Consider the following 18,527-nt stretch of genomic DNA (forward strand, 5'->3'; position numbering starts at 1 on the left):
GGCAGTGGTGCAATCGTAGTACAGCTGGCACAACCTTACATGATTGGATCAATTCGGTAAGAAGATTTCTCTTTTATATAAAGATCATTCAGTAATGAGAATTCATGCCTTCTAGATATTTTTCGTGTTCAGCTGCATATGTTACAGCACAATGCTCCTCATGCCTCCCCGCTGCTGAGAAGCGCGGCCCCCTCGCCTGCTGCCCCACCCCCCTTACCCATGCGGGCGCGGCTGCAGGCACCGGCGCTTAGAGCAGCGCCTCGACCCGGGCGGCGACCCCCGTTGTGGGGAAAGTCGCCTCCTGCTCCTCATGCCTCCCCGCTGCTGAGAAGCGCGGCCCCCTCGCCTGCTGCCCCACCCCCCTTACCCATGCGGCCGCGGCTGCAGGCACCGGCGCTTAGAGCAGCGCCTCGACCCGGGCGGCGACCCCCGTTGTGGGGAAAGTCGCCTTTCGCCCCTCATGCCTCCCCGCTGGCGAGAAGCGCGGCCCCCTCGCCTCCTCCCCCTCCCCCCTGACCCATGCGGCTGCGGCTCCAGGCACCGGGGCGTCTTGCCGTCTGCCCCGCCAGATAGGCGAGCAGCGGCTCGCCCCGGGCGGCGAGCCCCCGTTGGCTCTGGCCCCGCGCCTGCCGACGTGTCCCATGGCCGGGAAGGCTGGAGCTCCAGGGGGGAGCAGAATATGTGATCTCTGCGGCGTGAAGCTGCGTCGGAGGTGGGACGCACACGACATCGCCAATGGAGCCTGGGTAAGCATTTGACGGACAGTTCAGGCAGCCAAACACTGTGGGGGCGCATTTTCTCTCGGAGAGGGGGAAAATTTATCTTTGTCAACTCTTTCTACCTTATGCATAATTGTATAAACCTCTTTCATGCCCCCCCTTAGTCGTCTCTTTTCTAAACTGACTCTTCAGCCTTTCCTCATAGGAAAGGTGCTCCAAACTCTGAATCTTCTTGGTTGCCCTCCTCTGTACTTTTTCCAGCTCTGTAATGTCCTTTTTAAGATACGTTGACCAGAACTGTACACAGTATTCCCAATCAGGCTGCACCATAGATTTATACAGGGGCATTGCAATATTGGCCGTTTTATTCTCAGTCCCTAACACAGAGTTTGCCTTTTTCACCACTACAGCACACTAGGTTGACACTTTCAATTGAACAATCCACTACGACCCCAAGATCTTTTTCCCTCTCAGTCTCGGCAGGTTCAGGCCTCATTAGCTTATATTTTAAACTGGCATTTTTGTCCCAGTGTGTATCACCTTACACTTACTAACACCAACACTGCACCTCATTTGCTACATTGTCACCCACTCACCTAATTTGTGGAGGTCGTCTTGGAGCTCTTCATAGTCAGCCTTGGTTTTCACCATCCTGAATACTTCGATGTATTCTGCAAACTTGGCAATTAGTTCCAGATCATTTATGAACAAATTAAATAGTACCATCCTCAGTACTGATCATTATGGGACCCCACTGCTTACTTACCTTCATGGTGAGAATTGTCCATTGATTCTTACTCTTTGCTTCCTGTCATGTAACCAGTTTTTAATCTATAAGAGAACCTGTCCTCCTATCCCATGACTGCTAGTTTACTCAGGAGTCTTTGGTGAGGTATTTTGTCAAAAACTTTTGCAAGTTCAGGTATATAATGTCTACTGAGTGACCATTATCTACATGCTTGTTCACATTCTCAGAGAACTCCAAAAGGTTGGTAAGGCAGGACTTCCCTTTGCAGAAGCCGTGCAGACTTTGTCCCTCTATGTGCCTAACAAGTCTATCTTTGATTACAGTTTCTACCAATTTGCTTGGGAAAGATATTAGGCTGACTGGCCTATAATTTCCTGGTCCCTCTGGATTCCTTTTTAAAAAATTGGTGTCACATTTGCTACTGTTCAGTCTTCTGGTATAGCAGCTAAATTTAGTGATAAGTTACATATACAGGTTAGTAGATCAACAATCTCACATTTGAGTTCCTTAAGAACTCTCGGGTATATCAGGACCTGGAGACTTATTGGTCTTTAATTTCCCCAGTAGTCTAGAGCTTCATCTCTGGTCACCTCAATTTGGATCATTTCTTCAGACTCCCTTCCTGAAAATAGTGGCTGTAGCATGGGTACGTGCCCCACACTTTCCACAGTGAACAGAGAAGCAAAAAAGTCATTGAGTTTCTCTGCCATCTTCTCATTTTCCTTTAGCAATCCCTTTATTTCTTTGTCATCCAAAGGGCCCACTGCTTCTCTGACTGGTTTCCTCTTGGGATGTATTTTTTAAATGTCCGTTGTTTGTCTTGATGCTTTTATTGACTTGCATTTCTTTTGCCAGAGCCTGTGATCCCTCCCTCCTGTTCAATTCGTTGAGGCAGACCTTCTACTTGAGAAGCCTCTTTACTTTTTATAGCTTCCTTGGCTTGCGTTGTTAACCACACAGGCCTTACTTTAGATTTGGCAGTGCCTTTCCTAACCTGTGGAATGCATTATATTTGGTCTTCAATTAGCGTGGTTTTAAATAGTTTCCAAGTATCCTCTAGGGCAGGGGTGGCCAAACATACAGCCCGTTGGCTGGAACCAGCCCCTGCAGTGCTTATATCTGGCCCACAAGCAACTGGCGCTCTCATGCTTTGTTCTCTGGAGCTGTGGCTGCATCGCAGCTTGCGTTTGGCCAGCTCTATCAGTCACATGGGAGAGATAAAAACCCAACCTCCCTTCCCTCCATTGGCTGTCTCCCCCCCTCCTTTGGGGAGGGAGGGAGGGGATGGGGGAGAGAGAGAGAGAGATCGTGCATGAGAGAGAACAAAGTTTGAGTCCCATAGCCCCTTTAAGAGACCAACAAAGTTTTATTTCAGGTATAAGCTTTTGTATACATGCACACTTCTTCTCCAGGGCAGCTGCTGCATTGCAGCCTGGCTTCTCAATTGTATGGGAGTGACAAGAACCCAACCTTCCTTCCCTCCATTGGCTGTCTCCTCCCCACTCCTCCTGCTTTGGGGAGGGAAAATGAGGGGGGGGCACTCTTGAGAGGAGCTCCCCCCCCTCCTTGGATCCCTTGGCACCTTTAAGACCAACAACATTTTATTTCAGTCTGTTGAGCACGCCTTTGTAATAACATTCAGTTGGCTTCAAGCTGCCGGTTGTGGTTGCTTTTCCTTTGTGTTACTGAGCAGAATTAAAGTTCTTGGGCTGGTTGCTGAGGGAAGGAAGTTCTCAGCTTTGGGTTTTATTGTTTGGCATATTAAACAGCCTTACTCTTGTGGGTTAACTCTGAAGTTTCTGAGTGGTGTTTAACCTGGAGCTTTTGGGGAGTGGAGCCTAAGGAGGGGGGGGTTGGGGAGGAGAGGGACTTCAATGGGGTATAATACATACAGTCCACCTTCCAAAGTGGTTATTTTTTCGAAGTGAACAATCTCTGTCACCTGGAGATCAGTTTTTGTTTTGTTTTAATTTTCTTTTTACTGTTATTTTCCACACACAAGAAACAGTTACAGGTTTCATAAATTGAAAGGAAATCATTACATTAAACACTTTTTCTTTAATTATTACAGGCAGTCGAAACCCATTGTTTTGGCAAATCACAATCATCTGAACATTAATATTTCTTTTACTATGGGCTTGGAAAGATTATTACTATATCTACTTCTTGAGGTTTTTCTCCCTCCATAGCTTTAAACACTGTCATTTCACATATCTTGTAATGTTTAAACTATTGTGAACCATTAAACTTAAACTAGTATGTTGAAATATTCGATAAGTTGTAATCCCGGGAAATCTCCAGCCGTCATCTGGAGGTTGACAACCCTAGTTTGGGGTCCTGCAGAACTGTTCATAATCAGATTCCCCACCACGAGCCTGCTCCGGCAGGGAGGGTGGGGTATAAATTTGATAAATAAATAAAATAAATACTAGCACTACCACCCCTCTGCATGTTACACCTAGTCCAGTCAAGCCTGTTATTGTCATTCATCAGCAATTGCCATTTGGCATCTGAAGTCACCATTATAAACTTTATATCTCCAGTACCTCATTGTTACATTTTATGGCACACATGGCTTGGCCCAACAAAGTGACATTTATGTCAGATCTTCCCCTCGTAACAAATGAATGTGACACCTCTGATATAAGCCCTTAAATGTCAACACCTTGAATTTTGCCCAGAAAAGATTTGGAGTCAGTGTACATTGGCAAAGAATGGAGTGATCTGGTCTCTATGACCCTCAGTCCGTATCCTGGCTGTAGCATTCTGTACCAACTGAAGTTTCTGAATACTTCTCAAAGGCAGCCCTATGTAGAATGCATTGGCATTGCAGTAATCTAATCTTGATGTAACCAGGGCACGTAACCTCAATGGGCACATCTTTTCTGCCCAGGAACAGCCGCAGCTGACTAACCAGTTGGAGCTGGTAAAAGGCACTCCTGGCCGTAGCTGCTACCAGTGTTCCCTCTAAGCTGAGTTAGTGTGAGCTAGATTACCTGGAAGCATTTGATAGATCTGAGCATCATCTGCATATTGGTGACAACCCAGCCCAAATCTCCAGACAACCTCACCCAGCAATTTCACATAGATGTTAAATGGTGTAGGTAGCAAGATGGAACCTTGTGGGACCCTGCAAGCCAGAGGCCAAGGGTCTGAGTAACAGTCCCCCAGCACCACCTTTACCCTACATGTTGGACTGGAACCACTGCAAATTGACGTCAGTTCAGAAAGGCAGTCCAGAAGGATATCATAATCAATGGTATTGAAAGCCTGTAAGAGATCCAGGAGAATCAGCAGAGTTGTACTCACTGTGTCCATCTCCCAGCACAGGTTATCTACCACGGTGACAAATAGGGCTGCCAAGCCACGGCGGAGGATCCAATGTGCATCACCTTACACTTACCAACACCAACACTGCACCTCATTTGCCACATTGTCACCCACTCACCCAATTTGTGGAGGTCGTCTTGGAGCTCTTCATAGTCAGCCTTGGTTTTCACCATCCTGAATACTTTGATGTATTCTGCAAACTTGGCAATTAGTTCCAGATCATTTATGAACAAATTAAATAGTACCATCCTCAATACTGATCATTATGGGACTCCCACTGCTTACTTTCCTTCATGGTGAGAATTGTCCATTGATTCTTACTCTTTGACGCGTAGCGTCACATCCTGGCGACCGCGGTGCAACGCGTATCGCTGTCCCCCGCGGCTTGGCAGCCCTAGTGACAAAGTTCGTTTCAGTCCTGTGAGCCAGCCTAAACCAGACCAGAAAACAATCAGCTTTATCCTGGAAAGGTTGATGTTGTCCAGCCACCACCCACCCGTTCAGTTATTTTGCTCAAGAATGGAACGTTTGAAGGTGGTCGATAGTATTTATGATCTCCTGGGTCCATGGTAGGCTTATTTAGAAGTGGATGCACCACAGCCTGTTTTATGGCTGTTTTCAATGTGGCATTAACTACCCAGTCAGCCAGACCCTGCCCCTGGCAGATTTAATTATCCAGGAAGGGCAAAGGTGATACAATCAGGTGGTAGACCTCAAACTTCTAAGGCTTCTGTCGACTTCCTCAGACTGAATAAACTGAAAGTATCCCTAACAGCTGGACCTATGCTATGTTTGTCCCCCACCCCCAGCTGAACTCAAACAGATGATAGCCATATATACTAAGCTTATAATTCTTTTAATCTGTTAAAAACATCTTAATTATTCTGTATGCTAATCTACTACCTACCCTCTCTATATATGACTGTTATTTCTTTTTCCATTTCATTGTATCTGAAGACGTGTGCGTGCACACGAAATCTTATACCTTGAATAAAACTTTGTTGGTCTTAAAGGTGCCACTGGATTCAAGCTGGACACATCTGCACCCTGCCCTGGCACCATCTGACCCTGTCACATCTTATTTAGTCCCATATTGAAAGAGATGTGAGAGAATTTATCTGCAAAATGTTGAATAAAACTGCATAGCAACCACCAAGCAGTCCACGTTTTCCAGCAACAGGCTTCACCGACAGGTCTCTGACCACCTGGAACAGTTTATGTCCCTGGTATGAGCCAGTGAGGTATATGAGCCAGTGTGATATAGAGAGTAGCATATTTGTCATGGAACAGGAAAACCTAGGTTCAGATCCCTATGAAATTCACTGAGTAATTTGATCAGTCAAAGACTACCTAGTTGCATTGAGGATGACATGACAGGAAGAGTGTTGATAAAATACATGCTTCTCTGAAAGAAGGTGAGGAAGAAATATAAACACGGCTCATACATAGTGCACATTTTTATAGGAAAGGGTGACATGCTTAAGATTCTTCAGGAACTGTTTTGGAGGCCCTTTTGCAACGTTTAATATGTCAAGCAACCTGCTGGGAGGGTGGATGACCTGGCATAGGTAGATAGCACAAACTTACAAACTTCTGAACTCCCGAATGGAAATTGTTGGAAAGACTTTTCCCTTACATAGTACTATGTTGTAATGTGTTGTATATTTTTAGAAGACTATCTAGAACTTCCGAGTAGACACTCTATAAATAAAAATTTATGAAATTGAGGAGGCATCTTTTTTACAAGGTCACCTCTTGACTTTAAAGGAGGCAAAGGTGCTCAGTGTAAGTAGATAAGAGTTTAGTTATGCTTTCCTGAGTGCCTGTCCCTTAAGCCTTGGCATCAGAGCAGTGAAGCTGTGAAAAGAAATTTTCATAAATGATAGATATAAAGTGTACACTCTTGTCAGGCTCTTTCAAGGAAAGCTGTGATGGTACATTTGTGTTACTGGGAATTGTTATGTTGTATGTGACAAGACAAAAATCAGAAGGAAGGTTGCCAGAATTTACAGTGCAGCTGCAGCAGGGATGAGACTGCAAATCTTACCATATACACAGGAGTTAGCAGGAGTGGGTCTGATCATGCAGACATTTATGGCTCACAAGTAGATCATTCCCCCCACAGTAGATAGGTAGCTCCTAGTGACATTCAGCTTCATCTTGTCACAGAAGGCTTTACTCGTATTCCTTTTATTTCTGAAATTTTTTTGATATATCTGTCCTGCCTGAAAATAAAATCCGTTTAATCTTTTTAAAGCCCTCCTAGACAGCCCTTAGCCTTTTAAGGTATATTTTGTATCTTCTTATCTATTTGATTAGTATGAATTTGGTTTTTCAGGTTTCCTTAAAATATATATTTATTACTGTTTTATACAACAACTTTAGTTGCAGAATGCTCTATAGCCTTTATTTAGTTTGTTTTCACAACAGATATAGATTAATGTACAATGGATGAAAGTCATGAGTTGTGCATGTGTTGTATACTACAGGTTAGGAAAGGTACAAATAGGTATTTTAAAAAGGCCTGTGTAGTTAACGAACAAAGTAATGGAACAAAGAAATGACGTCAATACCGGGTAAATGGGTGGAAAATGTTATTAAGGAAAGAATTAGTAAGCACATTGTTGAACAAAAACTATTGAGGCAGACTCAGCATGGGTTCTGTAAGGGAAGATCTTGTCTCACTAACCTGTTACTGTTCTTTGAGGGGGTGAACAAACATGTGGACAAGGGGGACCCAATAGATATTGTTTACCTTGACTTCCAGAGAGTTCAGGGTGGTGAAAAACAGGGAGGATTGTGAGGCCCTCCAAAGTGATCTATAGAGGATGGGCGAGTGGGCGTCAACATGGCAAATGGGGTTCAATGTGGCCAAGTGCAAGGTGATGCACATTGGAACCAAAAATCCTAACTATAAATACACATTGATGGGTTCCGAACTGGCAGAGAGTGACCAAGAGAGAGATCTTGGAATTGTAGTAGATAACGCACTGAAAATGTCGAGACAGTGTATGACTGCAATAAAAAAGGCCAATGCTATGCTGGGGATTACTAGGAATGGTATTGAAAACAGATCAGCCAATATCATAATGCCCTTATATAAATCAATGGTGCGACCTCATTTGGAATACTGTGTACAGTTCTGGTCACCACACCTTAAAAAGGATATTATATCTTTGGAAAAAGTGCAGAAAAGAGCAACTAGAATGATAAAAGGGTTGGAACACTTTCCCTATGAAGAAAGGTTAAAGCGATTGAGGCTCTTTAGCTTGGAGAAACAACGGCTGAGGTTTATGATAGAGGTTTATAAGATTATGAATAGGATAGAGCAGGTAGAGAAAGAGGTACTTTTCTCCCTTTCTCACAATACAATAAAAGAACTCGTGGGCACTCAATGAAATTAATGAGCAGTAAGCTTAGAACAGATAAAAGGAAGTCCTTCTTCACCCAAAGAGTAATTAACCCGTGGAATTTACTGCCACAGGAAGTGGTGATGGCTACAAGCATAGACTGCGTCAAGAGGGGATTGGATAAACATGTGAAGCAGAGGTCCATCAGTAGCTATTAGCCACAAGGTAGAGATAGAACACTCCATCTGGGGCAGTGATTCTCTGTATTCTTAGTGCTTGGGGGCCCACATTGGGAGGGCTTCTGGAGTTCTGGCCCCGCTGGTGGACCTCCTGATGGCACCTGGGTTTTGGCCACTGTGTGACACAGAGTGTTGGACTGGATGGCCCATTGGCTTGATCCAACATGGCTTCTCTTGTGTTCTTATATTCTTGTGATCAGAGATTTGAATCCCACTACCTAAGTTTTGTTTCTTATACTTTCTTTAATATGAAAAATGTAATATTTATTTAAAACGTTTATTGGCCTACCTATCTGTGAAAAATGCTTGAATCAACTCAGAATATTGAAAAGAATCCATGAGCAATGAAAGCACAATAAATAAAAAATGAAATCTGCAGGATATCAAAAGCAATTAAAAGTAGCCTTGAGTTATTGTGTGAAAAGCAGACTATAAATGAAGTAAAAAATTAATTTCAGAACAGCAATAAAATGAATAAGAGCAGCAAAACCAGCAATTACACAAGTTTATAAGACCACATAATCAAATGCCTGGGCAGATAAAAGGTTTCCTTCTGGCTCCTAACAGCTAAAAACTGGGTGATTCATTGTGTGGGAGGGCATTCCTAAGCATTACAGATACAACCCCTGTTTCCAGTTGCTACATACCTCAGGTGGGTGACCGTGTTGGTCTGCAGTAGAAGAGCTAGATTGACCAAGAAGATTCCCAGTGTATAAGTTTTTGAGAGTCCATGTTCCTTTTGTCAGGTATAGTTTCGTCAGATACCTTGGAAATCTTGCTAGTCTTTTAGGTGGTTTCACTGGACTCAAATCTAGCTCTACATACCCCAGGTTACCATTCAGTCACCCACCAATTCAGGTGCAGAGGTATAAACAGTTTTATGTAAGGGTAGACACTTGATTTTGGAATTCTGCAGATAAATCCGTGCCCTAAATTTGGGTACAGATCTCATTAGAAATTGCAGCTCTCCAGCCAGCTTCCTTTCTATAGTAGGGGCCGAATATCATTAGTATCTTTGGTACTATGCCAGGCCCATTGACAGCTCTTGAGCACAAGTATGTGCTTATATAATTGGTTTATGCCGGTGCCTAAAAGCATCTGTTAAGCTTGAGGACTGCATGAAGTTCTTGTCACCGAGGACTCATCCAGTGAGAGCAGGATGTCTAGGAGAACCTCATCAGCACCAAGCAGACCTCAGCCTGCACAGACTTTCTGTCCCTGTGCAGCCATACTCAAATGATGTCTTAAGAATTCTGCTTCCCATATGCAGTGCAACTCAGACCTCTTCATCATTTATTATGGATTGTACATCCCAGATTCCATCTACACCACCAAGTCAGCTGCCTCTAACTTGTGGTATGCCTTTAGTGTATACCAATGCTTGCATCAGAGTGTCAAACTTATTTGTTACGAGGGCTGGATCTGACATAAATGGGACTTTGTCAGGCCAGGCCATGTGTGTCAATTAAAATGTAATGCCAGTTAATGGAGATATTAACTTTATAAAGGACACATTTTAACTTAAAATACGCACATGCTTAAAACAGTAACTCTTGCCATATTTTGTTTATTTAACAGTCTTTGATAACTGACACCTCCCAAAGCTTCACCCACCCCACAGCCTTAAAAGATGCCTACCTAAAATGGAAAGGTGGGGGAATAGTTGGATTTGGCAATGAAAAACATCAAGGAAAATCACAAGGATCACAGCAGAAACTAAAAATAAAAACTAAAAGTATAAAATGCTCTGAGCCGAGGAAAACATGAAATGGCTGGGCACTGCAAGCTTCCCCCACCCCTGGGTCTACTCAGAGTGGCAGTGGCTCTCCAGTGTACTGTCCCCCCTTTGGCTGTGGGTTCCCAGGTTAGAGTACTCACTTAGACATCTGTTCTCAGGTCCATTCAGCAGAGATAAGCTGGCTCAAAACATCAGCCCTTTATTTGCAAGGAGACAAGTCCAACACCAACAACTTCAGCTGTCATACAAAAACTGGAAACTGAAACTACAGCTCCACTCTATTGAAATACATTGCCACTCAAAAAAAGTTGCAAAGGAAATGTGAAATGCATTTTCTATTAAGGTTTTTGGGCTCAGATAGACTGGGACTGGAATGACAGCCCCCAAAGCGGAATGATGGTCCCTGGGAGTAGCAGAAGCATTCTGGTAATGGAATCAGGGACCCCAGAGTAGAATTCCATTCCCAGAGTGGAATTCCATTCCCAGAACGCAGCTGCTACTCCCAGGGACCGTCATTCCACTCTGGGGGCTGTCATTCCAGTCCCAGAACACAGATTCTATTGCTAGGAGCCGTGTCCAACGCAGCTGTTAGATCTAACAGTAACAGCAGCACTGACCTGCCCTAATCCATGTGTCTCTCGAGGTCATCTGTGAGGGCGACTAGTGCCGTCTGCGTCCCATGGCCAGGACAGAAACCGGAGTGGAATGGGTCAAAGATGGATGCGTCCTCCAAGAAAGCCTGGAGTTGTTCAGCCACCGCTCTCTCAACTACCTTACCCAGAAATGGTAGATTTGAGACAGGGCGATAGTTGGCCAGGACCGTAGGGTCCAATGTGGGTTTCTTTAAGAGCGGACAGACCATTGCCTCCTTTAGCCTTACTGGAAAGGTCCTATAAGAAAGGGACAAGTTGATAATTTCTCCCAGGGGGGACCCGAATTCCCTTCCTGCATGCTTTAACCAACCAGAAAGGGAATGGGTTAAGAAGTGGTTGGCTTCACAGCTGCCAGGACCCTGTCAACATCCTGAAGATGGACAAGGGGCTTCCAGTTCCTTTACTGTATCAACTGTGGGGGCAATCTCATTGATGGGACCGGATAGCCAGCGGTATCAGCCTGGATGGACTAGTTAACACCCACCAGTGATGACCAATCAAAGAGTACATTCTAGCTATCCTCTAAAATCCAGCCCTTATCATCTTCCTTCCCACCCTCACCAGTCAGCTCACTTTAATAAAATTAGCAATTTCAATAATACATACAGTAATCTAATGTAAAAATTTAAATACTCAGTTCAAATTGATTAATTATAACTTCCAACCAAACAATAGAGGGGGAATTATAAATAGGCTAGGGGACAAATAAGAACTATAGTCCTCTCTCTCTAACCACATAACCCACCCTACTAATAAAACCCAATAAATTGATTAATAACAATAAGGGGAGAAATATCCTATTTAACCAAGTCTCAAATTAAGTTAAGGGCCATTTTATGAATTTATATAATTTTATGAACAAAAAATTCAGCAATGTCAATTTCATAAAGGGATCAGTCTCAAAATATCCAAATTAAGATTTACTGCAAATGTGACATATTTGTCTCCTTTTACTTTTAATGCACAAATGCATATTTCAGAGCCCTTGATTTTGAGAAATGTTGTGTGTAAAGTTATTCACTAAATTTGCACTAAATATTCACAAAACATGTGTTTGCTGGACAAATAAGAATAATATTTGGGGGGAATACAATAGCTAAATAAGTTGCCTTATACTTTGAAAGAAAGTCACTTGGGCACAGGTGCTTACTTCAGTTTTCCACTCAGCCAGGAAGTTGGTTGGATGATCTTCGACACAGCAGAGTAGTCGTGACAATAAAATGACTCCTGTCCCATCTATACTGCTCTTTTGAATCCAAGACTGGAATAAAAATGTTAACAAGTAGATAGACAATTGTAAGTATGGAAAAGACAATGCAAAATATCAGTATGAACATTTATTTTTCTCCTTTTTTCCTGCTTAGAATTGTCTTCCTTTTTTTACTTTTCTGCCCTATGTTTGGACCTGAACAATGAATAAATTATCATTGTGGCTAAATAATGGTAATCTGAGTATTTTCATATGCTGAATTGAATTGACATAGTAAATGAGCCTTACAAAAATTGAATAATGTTATCAATTAAAAAATAGGGTAAATCAAGCACTGTATAAATTTTACAGCAATATATAACCACTGTTGAATTAATACAATTGTTTTGTAGCTAAATGCTCCAAGTTGTTTATTTGGGCATCATCAGGAAGATTCCAGTGAGATTTTCCAATGGGAGCTTAATAATGTTATTTTCTCATCCTTGACCGAGATAACTCCATAGATTTTTCTGTCTGTTCATGAAGACAGCCAGCAAGTATATAATTTGTGTTGAATCACGTATTTATTTATTTTTTCGATTTTTATCCCACTCCTTTCCATGCCTGGCAGGACTCAGGGCAGCTAACAACAAAATGTTAACAACAAAACATTGTGTGTCCTGTGCCTGGTGTACAGAGTTTGGAATAACTTTATTCCAGAGTATTTTCTCAGATTGTTGAATGACCTCTGCCCCTCCCACACAAATTCTTCACAACAGTTAGATCAATAATTGTTAGTAGACAACAGACAAACTCTGTAGAATGTAAAAACACAATGAAATATGTAGCATTTGTAGATACTATGATAAAGCAAAACAAGCCTTGTGGCGCATTAAAAGAATGCAGTGGCCCACTAGAAGCTAATAAAAAGCACTAAAAATACATGAACCCCCCCCCATCTGTACATGCAGATATGAAATAATGTCCTCAGCAGTTTAGACATGGGATTATTAATCAAGGCCCCATTTTTAAAGTGAAGATCCTTTCTACACCTTTTAATGGATACTTGTGCTTCCCTTGCAGTTTTTGAGATTCTTCCTAAGACTCTGAAACAGTCTTATCATTATTACCCTGAATGCTGCCTATTTCTGTTAATGGATTTTCAGCAAGGCTGATGTGGCTGAGGCTAATGTTTAATATTCTAGATATTGCAGGCAGCGAGTTGTATGAACTAAGTTCGTTCAGCATGTCTTTCTACAGCCCACAGGGCAAGATTGACTAACGGAGGCTAATTTAATGTTTTTGCTTAATAGAGGGAGCCTTTCTAAGAGGAGCAACATCACCCTAAAACTGATTTTCTCTGTGATGTAAGCAATTCTGCTTTCTTTGCTCAGACAATTCTGATCACAGGGCAACCTAGCTTTTCGATAGACATTTACCCTGATAGCCTGCTTGGAATACATTTGAAGGATTAGTGTCCATGCCATATAACATGGCCCTTGTGCCCAGTGTGCATTGGTGAATATTCATGTAAGCAACCCGGGAGACTCCTTGTAGTGATCTGAAATGGCAGCACATGCAGAACACATTCCCTACAACCTGTGTTTTTCTTTTCTGTGCTTCAGATAGTATCTTGGAGAGGTACTACCTTTTGGCTGTACAAAAAAGAATTATTTCCCTCTTATATGGAGACTTTTTAAAGCGATTATATCTGTTACTTTTATTACATCTTTAAAATTCTCATCCGGACATATGTGCTTTGAGGCAATTTAAGACTATCTGAAGCAGAACACGGCACCAAACCCAGTGCTGTGTTGGTGACAGATAAATGTCCAATGGTAATAGTTCAAGAGATTCTTTGTCGAACTAAGCTGTGTCCACAAAGCATCTTTGCCCCATAGCTCCAGAAGTTTGGTTTTATTTAAGATATTCAGAATGATATTAGCTACTGATGTGAAATTGGAAACATTTGAACATTAACACCCGTCCTATTTACCTTTGAAAATTTGAATAGAAGAAACTGCAGAGTCCCCAGTGAGAAAAGGGATGCTGTTAGAAAACATAATGAGATTCCTTTAAAAATTACATACGCTTTTACCTTTGTCCCTACATGTACCCCTTCAAAAGGTTTAGCCTACCGTTTTAAAATGTTATATTGATCTGTATCAGTGTTTGTGTTCATTGCAGAATCTGCCCTTAAATTGGCAGTTTTTTTTAAAAAATAAGCAAGTAAGCTACAGTCTTGCTTAGAGCAACCAAAATACCTTTGCAGCTACAGAAACAGAGTGGGTGAGAGAGCATAATTTCAAGCATCTGAGTCTTTCTTCTGACCAAGTGTAGAATGAGGCCTCTGGGAATTCTGACTTGAATCAGCTCTAAATTTTTAATTTACAGAAAGTCAGCACTAATGAGAACTAAAAGTCATCTTTCAGAAGCCTTTTATTTTAGCTTCTGAAATTTTTACTTGTTTAATATTATTAACAGCTGGGATTAAATAGAGGGCTCTGAAACAGCCTTTGTAAATCTTGTTTCTCCAGCGTCTCATGACCTCAGTCAGATTTTAGGTATTTAGAGATGCAGGCAAAACCTTTTGAGAGTATTATGATTCTTAAGGCATGAGTTTAGATACCTTTATTTATAGCAAATAATTAAAGTCAGTCAGATTTTCATAAACTATTGGGGGGTCTGTGTTTAGCCCACAGCTAGCTAGAACTCCTCTCTTCAGCATTTAAAAGTGGCAGCCGCAGTTGCTGCTGCTGAACGGTGGAATCGTTTTTGCAGGAACATCATTTTTGTCAGCAGTTGAAAGCAAGCCAAGTGGTTTTACTGGGGTGAATGAAATTCATAGTATAAAACTTAAATATTCTTGTAAAAGAGCCATGTTGGCCAGTTTATGTAAACACAACAAGTGCACATTTATTTTGATTTTTTTTAAAAAACAAACTATTATTGGGTTACATTTAAAATTGAATATAGGTATTTCTTCTTTTCATTGGTGATCTGCTTGCAGATATTTAAAATCTATTTCATAAAGGTAAGGCTGACATGCTCACTTGTTAGATTTCAGAGAAGATTTAATTAGTAGGGCTCAGGTGGCCATTGTAATCTTATTTCTGGGTTTTAAAAAATCTTTTGGAAAATACTGTGTCACTTCCCATGGTTAAGAGTTCAGAATCTAAATGTAATAAGTGGCAGGGAAATTGTCTGCATAGTTAAATATTTGCTTGTTGTGGCACAGTGCTTTGGGATTTCATAGAAATCATCCAGTTCCATCACAATAAATGTTGTGTGTCACAATTAGTACGCTAGGTACTTTTTAACAAAGAGGTAGACTAAATGATTATGAAAATTGTTAGAACTGCCATAATGAGGAAGGGCCTTCCAGAAAGAAGTGCATATCTCAAACAACATGGAGTAATTGTACTCTGTTGCTTTATAAGTACCATTTCAGTGAATAAGGACAAGGCATAGGCCTTTTACTCTGGACCTGGTAGTAAATTAAATCCTTAAGGAAAAGAGCAGAAGTTAAAAATCACAATCAGCACAATGTGGCTTGCCATAACATGCATAATGCAGGCTTCCAATTAGAACATGGCAATTAAAAAACTTTCCTTGTCGACTGATGAGAGAGCAATTATTTTTAAAGCAGAGTAATATGGTATTCTGGCTCTGCTTCCAGTCACTTCTGGCTCCAGTATAGAAAAGACAAGGCTTTTTTTGGGAAACATATTTGCTATTGAATTTTGTATCAAAAGAGTGGCAAAGAGAGCAGTTTTTTGCTATAAACTCAACTCCTGCTAATCAGTAGTACAAATTATTTCAATGCATTGAGGCTCAATTAGTCAATTGTTTTATAAATTATTTCTCTATAAGATTCAAATTAGGGTTGCCAAGTCTTACCGAAGTAATAGCGGGGGAGTCCAAGGCCCTCACTGGGAGTCCTTGTACGCACACAAAACGTGCGTGCTGTGATGACGTCATCACATTGGGCAGAGAAGTGACATCATCATGCTGGGCACGTCACCGGGCGACGCTCTGGTAATCACCCTAAAAACTCTGTGGTACCATAGAGTTTTCAGGGCGATTGATAGAGTGTTGCCCGGCGACGTGTCCAGCGTGATGACATCACTTCCGAGCGACGTCATCGCGCTGGGCACATAGGCCTGATCTGGCCATTTCGGGGGTGGGGTTCCCCCCGCCGGCCAGATCTGGACTGGTGGATTGGGGACCCTTTTAGCGGGGGAATCCCCGCCCCCTGGGGGGACTTGGCAGCCCTAATTCAAATTGAAGAAATAATTGGAGATGGATGTAATTGCAGATGCCAGCCAATTTGTTGAATAAAGCCCTGTTAGATCCTGTGTTGAATTTTTTTGTCTTCCCTCAGTTCATTTAGCTTTTTTTTTTTTGCTGTAGCTTTTATATTACACTGTGATGAGATAAACTAAATTTTGTAAAAAAAAAAAAAATCTATAATAAAGTATTTTAAAAAAATAGTACACAGTAAGCCAAAGAATTTAGTAAGAGTTAAGCAAAATCACATCTAATCTGTTTCAAAAAACACACACACCCCAACTCACACACAGACACACTTCATTGGTCCCAAAAAAAACCTGAAATAAACTGAAAGAAGGCAACTATTTCTTATAGTCCTGTGTCTAATACACTTTCTGGTATAAAGCCACATTTTTCATGGCCTCCAATTTAAAAAAAACTCTGCTAAAATTGTTAAGAGAAAAGGTTCTAGTCTACCCTTTCACATCAATTTTGCCTTATGGGGAATTATTAATGTAGGGGAACTTAGAAAAAATGTAACCCTTCATTTGGAATCTGATGTGGTGCAATCCCATCTTGTTACCTCAGCACTCTGCTAGAGACAGACAGACAGACACAGACACTGGGGTTTAGTCTTCACTACAGGTTCTACTTTCTTTCCATATCTAGTAGTAAATTCCCATTTGAAAAATTAGACCTTTTATTAATTTTTTCTTCATTTTAAATCATTGATATACACTGTAAAGGGGGGGGAGCTCTGTCTCTCTTTCCCCATATTTAAGAGGTGCCCCTTTATTTTTCCTTTGGGGTCTTCAGGCTGTAATTTCCGAGATGACCTGTGAAACACATATTGACAATTGACCTTCAGTTGGGCAATGTAATCATATTCACATTTACCTGCTGAATTTTTTAGTAAGTGGATTGATTTTATTGCCTGGAGTAGGGACCAACGCAGGAGGGGCAGGGGAGAAGTAGAACACAGACTAGAACACAGGGCGGAATTAGGATACAACTTTATTGATTACAGATTCCTCAGGTCTTGGCACAGCATAGGCTGGGGAAAGTGGGTACAATTAATGGCTGAATTGCTGTCAGCACCTTCCCCGACCTGCTTGTTGGGGTAACTGAGGGAAGAGGGCCAGTATTAGGGCTGGAAGCAGCAGAAACCGCTATTCCTACCCATTACCATCTTCTAGGGAGCATGGTGAATGCATCTGCCCTGATGTTGGCTGTTGTGTACCCTGTCCCCCCAGAGCCCCTTAAGAACACACCCATTTTAGATTGTGGGGAACTGACCAGGGCCATAGCTAGCACGGGGTATATAGGGCGACGCCCCCTCCTGGATTTTCAGTGCCCCCATCGAATCATAGAGCCCGCCCTGCCTTCCTTGCCATCAATGGGCAGGTGCGAGGCATACCACCGTCCATCTTCCCAGCTTCCATTTCACCTTGCAAGTCAACGCACCTTAATTAAAACATGTGGGCATGACAGCCTTTTCCTGGTGGGGGGGCTGCCTTCTTCCCATCCCCAGTGGGCCAGCAGGACCAAAGATGGGGGGAAGGCACTGTCCAGGAACTTTGCTCAGAGGGTTCAGGCCCACTGTTGGGAGAGGCCTGGCCCTTCCTCATTTGTCTGCTCTGTTTCCCAGTCCTGGCCCCGTGTGACTGGTGGGAAACCCCATAGTGCCACCCTGACACCCCAGGAGTCTTTCTGGCTCCTGCTCAGCCCCTCTTTTTTAACTTCCCTCCCGGGGCAGCAGAGGAGGTGCTGTCAGCAGTGGAATTCGTGCAGCGGAGCCTGAAATTGGAGTAGGGGCCTAGCGAATACATGTTCGACTGGGATGGTGACAAGATCTTCCATGTGGGTGTGGAGCACAAGGAGGCCGTTCGGCGATGACTCCAGTTCCAGAAGTTCACCAGCTTCCAGGCTGAGGGTGTACTGGGGGACCTGGCCCATCCTCTGCTCCAATCTGGACAGTATTATTTTTTTGTGGCATCCAAAGTGACATCATGGCCCCCAGTGCCCCCCCCACCGAAAATCATCTAGTATAGGGCTGGAACTGACACTACACAACCTGCACTATGTTCCCCATAAACGCCAGCAGCCAGTTGGACACTTATGTTCTTTTTAACAGTACCATCAAGCACATGGAGTATATGTATTCTTTGCTATGAGGAAGCCCAGGGCGTATGAGCCAGTCTGAGCCCCACATAAAATTCCTTCCCGACTCTGCTAACTAGTGACCACATGCAGACATAGCAAAGGATGGGTAACCACACAAAAAATAAA

General features: G+C 42.5%; 1 protein-coding gene across 1 annotated transcript in view; it reads left to right on the plus strand.

Moving 5' to 3' along the window:
- BTBD9 (BTB (POZ) domain containing 9) overlaps window positions 1-18,527 on the plus strand; it is a 255,390-nt gene that overhangs the window by 177,744 nt on the left and 59,119 nt on the right. The window contains 1 exon segment of the mRNA XM_015422015.1: window positions 6-56. Within this exon segment, the coding sequence (XP_015277501.1) occupies window positions 6-56 (51 nt within the window).

The sequence above is a fragment of the Gekko japonicus genome, unplaced genomic scaffold (genome assembly GCF_001447785.1).
Source record: "Gekko japonicus isolate JY-2015 unplaced genomic scaffold, Gekko_japonicus_V1.1 scaffold960, whole genome shotgun sequence".
Lineage (NCBI taxonomy): Eukaryota > Metazoa > Chordata > Lepidosauria > Squamata > Gekkonidae > Gekko > Gekko japonicus.